Here is a 9,998-nt window from a genome sequence, read left to right as displayed (position 1 = left end):
CCCACCCTAAGCATTCACTCCCTCCACCACCGGCCCACAGTGGCAGCAGTGTGTAGCATTTGTAAGGTGCAATCACTGGACCCTAATGCAGTCATGAAGTTGGAAGGATGTTTCCACATCGGTCTTTCTATTAAACAAGTACAATCTCCGATTTACCTTTGTCCTTTATTTAGACTGTTTGGAATATTTCATCTCTTTCAAATGGGATAAGCAGGAATAAGAACAGAAAGTGCTGGAAATACTCAGCAGGTCTGGCAGCATCTGTGTAGAGAGAAGCAGAGTTAACATTTCAGGTTTGTGACCTTTCACCAGAATTGGCAAATGTTAGAAATGTAACATTCTTTGAGCAAGTGAAAGGGGGGAAGAGGAGTCAGAAAGGGAAGGTCTGTGATAGGACGGAGGGGTGAGCAATTAAACGACAGATATCATGGAAAGAATGCAAATGGAGTGCTCAATAATTGTAATGAAAGACAAAGCATCAGTCCAGACAGAGTACTAATGGCAGAATAGCAAACAGCTCTGTACGAAAGCACAAGCATAAGAAATAAGTTTAAGACTAACACATGGTTTAAAAAATAAAATATATACAATAAATAAGGATGATAAATACAAAAATAATGGGTCTCATGGTCTGAAATTATTGAACTCAATATCGAGTCCAAAAGGGTGTAGAGTGTCTAATCAGAATGCAACTGAGGGAATTGCTCTTTCAGAGATCCAGTGCAGACACAATGGGCTGAATAGTCTCCTTCTGCACCCTAATGATTCTGTGATGAGGTGCTGTTCCTCGAGCTTGTGTTGAGCTTCAGCGGAACACTGCAGCAGGCTGAAGACAGAGATGTGGGCATGAGAACAGATGGTGAATTAAAATAGCAAACAACTGGAAGTTCACAGAATCACCAAATTGTTAGTGCAGAGGGAGGCTATTCGGCTCATTGAGTCCGCACCAACTCTCCGAAAGAGCAATTTATTCAGTTCCATTCCCCACCTTCTCCCCATAACCCTGCACATTCTTCCTTTTCATGCAACAGTCTAATTCCCTTTTGAATACTTCAATTGTACCTGCCTCCACTACTCTAAGGCAGCGTATTCCAGACCTTAACCACTCCTACATGATAAAAGTTTTTCATGTCGCTTTTGCTTCTCTTACCAAATACTTTAAATCTGTGCCTTCTCGTTCTCGATCCTTTCAAGAATGGGAGAACAGTTTCTCTCTATCTACTCTGTCCAGACCCCGCATGATTTTAAATACCTCTATCAAATCACCTCTCAGCCTTCTCTTCTCCAAGGAAAGCAATCCTAACTTCTCCAATTTATCTTCATAACTGAGAGCTCCTAAATAAGCTAAATAACTAAATAAGCTCCTCATCCTTGGAACCATTCTCGTGAATCTTTTCTGTACTCTCCCCAGTCCCCTCACATCTTTCCTAAAGTTCAGTGCCCAGAACTAGACGCAATACCCCAAGTGAGACCAATCTAGTGTCTTATACAAGTTCGACATAACTTCCTTGCTCTTGTACTCTATGCCCCAATTAATAAAGCCCAAGATACTGTATGCTTTATTAACCGTTCTCTCAACCTGCCCTGCCACCTTCAATGACATATGCACATATACACCCAGGTCTCTCTGCTCCTGCACCCCCTTTCGAACGAGTGGCGATCTTCTGCAAAGCGGTCACCCAATCTGCAGTTGGTCTCCCAATGTCGAGGAGACCACATTGTGAGCAGTGAATACAGTATACTAAATTGAAAGAGGTACTAGTAAATCGCTGCTTCACCTAGGAGGAGTGTTTGGGACCTTGGATGGTGAGGAGAGAGGAGATAAAAGGGCAGATATTACATCTCCTGCGATTGCATGGGAAGGTGCCGTGGGAAGAGGACAAGGTGTCAGGGTGATGGAGGAGTAGACCAGGGTGTCGCAAAGGAAGCAGTCCCTTCAGAATACTGACAGGAGAAGATATGTTTGATGGCGGTATCACGCTGCAGGTGGCGAAAATGGCAGAGGATGATCCTTTGAATGTGGAGGCTGGCAATGGAAAGTGAGGACAAGGGGAACCCTGTCGCAGTTCTGAGACGGAGGGCAAGGGGTGAGGGCATAAGTGAGGGAAATGAGTCCGACATGGTCGAGGATCCTGTCAACCAGAGTGGGGAGGGGGTGGAATCCTCGTTGAGGAAAAAGGAAGACATATCAGAAATGCTGTTTTAGAAGATTGCATCATCAGAACAGATGCACGGAGACGGAGAAACAGGGAGAATGGAATCCTTACAGGAGGCAGGGTGTGAGAAAGTGTAGTCAAGGTAGCTGTGAGAGTCAGTGGGCTTATAATGAATAATAGTGGACAGCTGATCCCCAGAGATGGAGACAGAGAAGTTGAGAAAGGGAAAGGAAGAGTATGAGATGGACCATATGAAGGTGAGAGAAGGGTGGAAATTGGAAGCAAAGTTAATGAAGTTTTCCAGTTTGGGCCAAGAGCAGGAAACAACACCGATACAGTCATCAATGTACCAGAAAGTTGGGGAAGGGGGCCCAAGTAGGACTGGAACAAGGAATGTTCGACATATCCCACAAAAAGACAGGCATAACTAGGACCCATGCAAGTATCCATAAGTTAGTACAGGCCGACTTCAATTAACACATTCACGTTGGCAAAACACCCAACCTCCCACTGATCGTACCTTAAATCTGCCGTCTCGAATGTCAAGACTACTTGGGCAAAAATTGAGCTTTTGTTAAAAATGCATATCTACAACATCCACTATTTTTTCATGAATTTTAATATGTAAAGAGAAAGATCATCATAATTAAAACTGTTAATTGGAAGGATGGGAGACAGACATACTGGCAGCAGCAAATTTTCTCTCCAATTTAAGAAACTGCCCAGAGTAGAAGAGTAGTTCAACAAACAGTAAATGCTCCCTCTGAGTATTCAAATCCAGCATCTGCCTCAAGTTCGAACATAAATGGGTATCCTTCTTCCAATTTCCATTCCTCAAAAGTGGCAATATTTTCCAAGGGAATGTCGATCCAAATGGTTGCAATATAGAGAACTGACTAGTCTTTGTTCTGAACACAGTGGATAAGACAACCATTAAAAAAACACATGGCAATTACAGTCATAAACATTACAGAAAGAGTAGACAGCTCATCACCTTGTGATTTAAAAATAAACACTGCAATGCTATAATCTGAATTTTTCCAAGAGGTACGAAGATGAAGACTGGAGATTTATACTGAGTAACTTGCTCAAATTATTAGAAACAAAAATGTAGTTTGCCATTAAGATTATTTTACCGTTAGCCATACATTGAATAACATTTAAATCATAATATTACTATTCCTAAAGAGTAGCAATTTTAATGTTTTTTTCAAAGCTTTTTGAGTGATTTTATCAGTAGGCTTCATGTACTGAAGTCATGATTAACTTATTCTCTCATAGTTTTGCATAATCCTTGAGGATCATTTCAAGTTTCTGGCTGAGCATGATGTTCCCCATAACTTTCATCTTGCCTCCAAAGAAAGCCTGTAACAAAAAATTAATGATAATTTAAGGAAGCATCACACAAAATAACAGAAAATGAATATTTTTGTTCTGATACCAGAAAGTAACACAGGCTGATTTTCTTGTTTTGCACCCTAATTTTGCCAATTTCTCCGATGTAAACGGAATAAAAGAGAATGGGGATCCATTGTACCCCTTCTGTACTACACTAGCAGTTCCAGTATTTGCCTGGGGGGGGGGGGGGGGGGGGGGGGGGGGGGTCGCGCGGCAGAATTGGGCAGAGAAGCTTTGTTGCCTGGAACAGGCAAAAGCATTTGACAGAATGACAGAAGTTATATCAATATGTCTTCCATCTCATTTCCTGAGGTCTCTGCCGGTCTCACCTATTTACTGGAGGTTGCATCGGCTCCAGCAGTTTGGAGGATCTGAGAAGGATTTGTCAAACTTCTAAATAGGCAAGCACTTTTTCTTAGATCCAGCTCGAGACCTTGTGGCTGTTGGTTTAAGACACCAGTGAAAACAACACAAAGCCAGCAACTATTACTGGCGTTGCAGGCTACTGTGCATTGGCACATTTTTCACCATGTGTTTGGGGTGAAGGGTTCTTGATCAAGGGCAATGCCAAACTACAGTAATGACCTGAACCCACAAACATGACAGATTCAGGTCCCTTCAGGTGAAACATACTTCAGATACACTCTGCTTGACAGGTGGGGCACGGGGTGGGGGAGGGGGTGGGTAGAGAAATGAATCAGCCCACAAACATACAGTGAAAGCAGTTATAAGAATATATGCCACTTTCTATAGTTTCAGGCTAATTAACTTTTGTAGTAGATGACTCCAGTTGGTTAAAAAAATTAAACAGTTTAGTGAAATGAGTGATAGCTTTATCCTTTACAAATGATTTATAGGCTGAACACTAAATTTCCGGTTTCCAGTATTCAGAATTGTATCATCCAATTGGATAATTCTTCTGAACCTTACTTTTAAACTGCATCGCTTGCCAGCTTTTATCAAATGTCACTGAGAAAACAGCATCTATGGCTAATTCCCCAAACTCTTCATTATAATCGGAAAATCACCTCTTATCATCATTGGTGAATACAATGGGATACCTTACTGAGAGGTGTAGGTGATTACTTTGAGATAATTTTAGGTTGAACAAAAATCCTCTTTAGAGATTACCTCAAACTTTTCCACTGCTCTTTTCTGTCTCCATCTGCATGTGTGCATCACGCATGCATGCTAGTGTGGGCGTGTCGGGTACCCGTAGGCATTAACCGAATTAGAGTTTAAGTTTAATAAATTTCAACCTTTCTTCTTTAAACCTAGGAAAACCTGTTTGTGCTGTTTTTTTTTGCCTTATAATTAGAAAGCGGTGAACAAGCATTCAGCAAGGGGGAGCTAAAAAACATGGTGTTTTAAAAATTAAACACTGTTACGGTTAGACCAGGTGAAGGCTGAGAGGCAACCCTAGACACCTTTCTCACCTGGTCATAACAGAAATTTGGGGGCTACCATCCTGGATTTTACCTACAGACAAACAAGAGAAATTGGAAGTGGGAAGCCAAATTGTTCCCAATCAAAAAAGAGCAAGATTTCAATACAGGTTTTCTTGTGGTTGTGTGTGCTTGAATACTAACATGTCTGCAACTGATGCTAGTGGCTTCCCAAGTCAGGGTGAAGTAACTTGGGATAAGTTAAAAGCACTGTCTATGGAGGTGTTGAGGAAAATGGCTGAGCAGTGTGGGATCACTGTATGTGGCAAGGACAGTGGCTAACCATTTTTCCCTTGAATCTGTGTTAGAAGTAGACCCAGACAGGGTATTGCTGGCAAAGATACAATTGGAACGGAGGAAAGAGAGAGCAAGGAGAGAGAAAAAGAAAAAGCCTTCCAGAAGGAACGTGAAGAGAAAGAGACTTCTAGAAGGAAGATGAAGAAAGAGGGGACAGAGAGAGAGAGAGAGAAAAAGACAGGAGAAGGAACAAGAGAAAGAGGAGAAAGAAAGAATGCAAAGAGAGAGAGCTGAAGCGGCTCGAGTTAACTAGGGGGTGAAAGAGTAACCCTAGTGAAAGTATGGCCAATATGGAGGAGCATAATTCAGGGCTGGGTACAAATTGTTAAAACTAGCTCAACTAATCCCAAAATTCAATGAGGAAGATGTAGAGCATTTTTTGTGTCCTTTGAAAAACTGGCAAGGCAGCTAAAATGGCCAGCTGAGACCTGGCCTCTTTTATTGCAAAGCAAGCTAACCGGAAAAGCCCATGAGGTTTATTCCCTATTACCAGATGAGAGTTCATCAAATTATGAACTGACAAAAAATGCTATCCTCGGGGCATATGAAATTGTACCTGAAGCCTACCTCCAAAAGTTTAGAACCCTCAAGAAGCAAGCTAATCAAACTTGTCTGGAGTTTGAAAGAAGTAAGCAGCTGGCTTTTGACCAGTGTCTGAGGGCTCTTAAAGTACAGCTCAACTATGAGAATCTTGGGGAAGTAATTCTGTTAGAGGAAATTAAAAACTCTCCCACTTTCCATAAAGACCCATGTAGAGGAGCAGCAGGTTGAGAGAGCCCAGCAGGCAGCCGCTCTGAACGATGAGCTTGCTTTAATTTAGAAGTCGGTTTCCCAGGGCAGAACCTTTCCTAGTCACCCACACAAATTCGAAAAAGGACAAAGGGTGGGAAGATGATAGTAGCCCAAACAGTCCTGAGAGTGAAAGAAAAGCAAGAGACAGAGGGGGTCCTCCTCTAGCCAAAAAGGAAGGTGCTATGAGCAGGAGCGAGACCCGAAGACCTGTGTGCTTCCATTGTAATAAAGCAAGGCATTTAAAAGCTAACTGCTGGAAACTAAAGGGAAACCCCATAGGGTTATTCAGGGCACACCCACTCAGTGAAGACGCGAACCTGATGGAAAGCACAGCAGAACAAAGCTGTGGCTTTAACTACAGCAAGAGTCAAACCCAGGAAGCTTACGGCTGCAAGTGCAGGAAAATTCAATAGGATTCTTGAGGGTGATCAAGGTTTTGTGTCTGAAGGGAAAGTAACCCCATACCCCACGCATGGGGCAAGCAAACCCATAGTAATTCTCAGGAGCATAGGGGCCACTAGATCCCTTTTACTGGGAAAAGGCCTAACCTTTCCCCCAGAGAGTTCAGTGAACACCAGAATGTATTGGAGGGCAGTGTATGCCTGTACTTGTACACCGGGTGCACCTGGAGTGTGACCTAGTTTCAGGACCGCTGACCGTCGGAATTGTCCCTAGTTTGCCTGTGGACGGGATTGACCTACTGCTAGGTAGCGATATGGCAGAAGTGAAGGTGGTTGCTACCCCAGTAGTGAAAGAAAGACCGCAGGTGGTCAGAGAGACTTGGCCATGGCAGGAGACGGACCCCTGCAGTTTACCTGAATGTGTAGTGGATCAGACCATGATCAAACCAGCACCCCCAGAGGAGACTGAATTGGCACTGCAGGCAGATGACCAGGTCTGTCTGAGACTTTCTTTGGAAAGTTAGGAGACCCAGGGAATGAATTAAAGCGATTTTCCCTGGGTGAGGCTCAGTGAGCCAACCCAGTATTGAAACAGTTAGCGCAGGCTGCCCAGTCTGAAGTGAAGCAGAGGGAGACCCTGATTGCTACTATTCAAAGAATGAGGTACTGATGAGGAAATGGACTTTTCCTCACAAACCTGAGAGCAAGAAGTGGACAGTAGTTCACCAGTTAGTGCCGGAGAGGTACCGGAGGGAAATATTAAGAAGGGCCCACAAGACTACAGTGGCTGTACATGCCGGTATATGAAAGACCAAAGCCAGCATAAGACAGCAGTTTGACTGGCCAAGACTCACTAAGATGTGTTGGAGTACAACAGGAGTTGCCACACGTGCCAGGTTGATGGGAAACCCCAACCTGCAGTGATACCTGCACCCCCAAGTCCTGTACCAGAGTTAGGAGGACACTCCAGCAGAGGGCTGGTGAACTGTAAGGGACCCTTGCCAAGAACAAAAAGGGACAGGCAGGCACAAGGCTGGCAAAAGGTTAGATAGAGAAAGGGAAAAAGTGACCAAGAGGGCAGGTTAAAGGAAGTCCGGGAGAATCCTGGATGAAAACCCCTACTGTCCAGTCAGCCAACCCCGTAAAATGTTAAAAGTTAGATCCCCAGGTCCTCCTACGTAAACGCAGATACTAGAAACACCCCACCAGAGTTGCTAACAGCATTTACAGGAACCTGCAGAGACAAAGAAAGACCTCTAGGGGCCAGAGAAACTGAGGGTGATGCCTCACCTAGTCGAAGTGTCACAGGAGAGTGCAGTACAGCCTACACAAATAACTGCAGGCAGGAGTATCCCAGAGGACAAAGGGGAGATTAGCAAAGAATCCTCTCCCACAGTCAGAAAAAAAAGAGAACGACGCATCCCCTGAAGTCAAAAGCCTTTGCAAGACTCAACAAAGCACTGAAGGGGAGTTCAGAATAGACCTGCCCACTACTGACTCTCCTGAAAAAAAAATTCCAACTCAGGGCTAATGAAACTTAACTAAAGCCTGGCTACCCGACCCCGACCAAACAAGACTACATATGTCGGGTTCGGGTCGGGTCTATATTCTGTGTCCAGCATTCGGGCTCGGGTTGGGTCACGTCGGGCTGGACTGTACTGTACTGTTTAGCTTTGGCAGTCTTGGCGCCACTTGTCATGTCCTCTTATGTGAAAACCCCAATATAAATACAAATTATGTATTAAAACTCAAGTCATAGAGTCACACAGCACAGAAACAGGCCCTTCAGCCTATTGAGTCTGTGCTGGCCATCAAGCACCTATCTATTCTAAGCCCATTTTCCAGAACTTGGCACATAGCCTTGTATGCTATGGCGTTTCAAGTGCTCATCTAAATACTTCTTAAATGTTGTGAGGGTTCCTGCCTCTACCACCCCTTCAGGTAGTGTGTTCCAGATTCCAACGACCCTCTGGGTGAAAGTTTTTTTCCTCAAATCCCCTCTAAACCTCCTGCCCTTTACCTTAAATCTATGCCCCCTGGTTACTGATCCCTTCACTAAGGGAAAAAGTTTCTTCCGATCTATCCTATCAACGCCCCTCATAATTTTGTATACCCCAAGTGCGACATTTTTAAACCAAACTTTTCACTGTTAAAATGTGGGAACACGTTTTATTTTTCCAGACTGGTTTTAAGTCTGGAAATTTTTGTGAATTGCATTTCTAAGGCAAATGTATTGAAAATGACTTTAGAGCATGAAATTCAATAATACAAATTAGAGGCTGCCTTCTCTGCCCAAAGGAAACCCAGGAGTAGATTGTACGGTCCATTCATATTTCAGTTATAGTGGCTGCCAAAATGGTATGATGTTTAGTGAATAATTTGAGTAACAGTCATGTGAGTAAAAATTAGCCTCTAAAGGAATACTAATATCTCATTTTATACGTAACACATGCTTAAAATATAATTTATGAAATTGTTTGTTTTAACATTGCAAGTACAGACTTGGAAAAATAGCTGCAGTGCCCTGCCCAGACCACCCTGGTTGTAAGCGTGTTGATGATTTATCTTAACTTAAAAAAAAACTTTCAAAAATTAGAATTACCCGGTTATTGAAAGAGGACAAAAAAAATTAAGTCTACCACGGAATTCCACGATAGGACTGTTGATGTAGAAAGTCATTTTGTAGCTGTTGTGTGATGTACATCTGGGAAGCTGCCACATAATGATTGAAAGCAAGTGCCATTGACCACATCAATGGATCTTGTGGGCAAAATCCACTAGGAATTATGAGATAAGCCAAAACACAGGATCCAATTTACTTAATTCTCATTACTGAGTGGATGAGAGACTAAATTATACTCAAGTTATCTTAGTTTTGATAATCCAGTGTTTCAAATGAAAATATTAAAAATGAAAATGCATAGAACCAATATTTATGTACCTCATCTAGGCGCTAATTGGCATTGTGCACTTTTTTTTCGTATATACGGGCTGGGGTGGGGTGGTTGAATAATCACCACTGGCCATCCAAGTAAAAATTCTAAATTTTCCACAGTAATGAATTAAAACACCCTGACATGTTAATCTGCTTTTATAGTCTAAATTAGTCAAGCTCATAGCTTGTGTTCCTTGAATGAAGTATTCCTCTGATCCCAAAGGGCTGGTGTTCTGTTCCATGGGAGTGAATAGAGAGTTGACTATCTCTAGAAACTTCGGTTCATGTCAAAACCATTTTGAAGACATTAAACAGTGTAGCATTATTAATGCAATATTTTCCCATCAAATGTAGATAATTTCAAACAAGCTATAATGGCTGTAGAAGTAATGTTGATTGATTTTTAAAAGCAAGCCTTTGCCCCATTACTTGCCAACTGAATGTTTTACAGTAGCAGAGAATTAACATTGCAGAGAGAAAACCATCTGTGAGCTTAACTAAAAAAAAAATGTACATCAAACCACGTACGCATAGGAATTGACAGGATGTTAGGTGGTTCTTTTCAGAGAATGTA

At 42.6% G+C, this 9,998-nt stretch overlaps 1 protein-coding gene across 2 annotated transcripts in view; it reads right to left on the bottom strand.

Annotated features, from left to right (window-relative positions):
* Positions 1–2,757: 2,757 nt before the first annotated feature.
* The window catches only part of hsd17b4 (hydroxysteroid (17-beta) dehydrogenase 4), a 220,068-nt gene continuing 212,827 nt past the window's right edge, over positions 2,758–9,998 (bottom strand). For both annotated transcript variants that reach the window (XM_068029896.1, XM_068029897.1), the window contains exon 24: positions 2,758–3,521. In XM_068029896.1, the coding sequence (XP_067885997.1) occupies positions 3,432–3,521 (90 nt within the window). In that variant the 3' untranslated portion in view covers positions 2,758–3,431. The remainder of the gene's footprint in view (positions 3,522–9,998) is intronic.

This window comes from Heterodontus francisci, chromosome 4 (assembly GCF_036365525.1).
Source record: "Heterodontus francisci isolate sHetFra1 chromosome 4, sHetFra1.hap1, whole genome shotgun sequence".
NCBI lineage: Eukaryota > Metazoa > Chordata > Chondrichthyes > Heterodontiformes > Heterodontidae > Heterodontus > Heterodontus francisci.
Note: the sequence above shows the minus strand (reverse complement) of the source record. Positions and strands in the feature narration are given on the sequence as shown.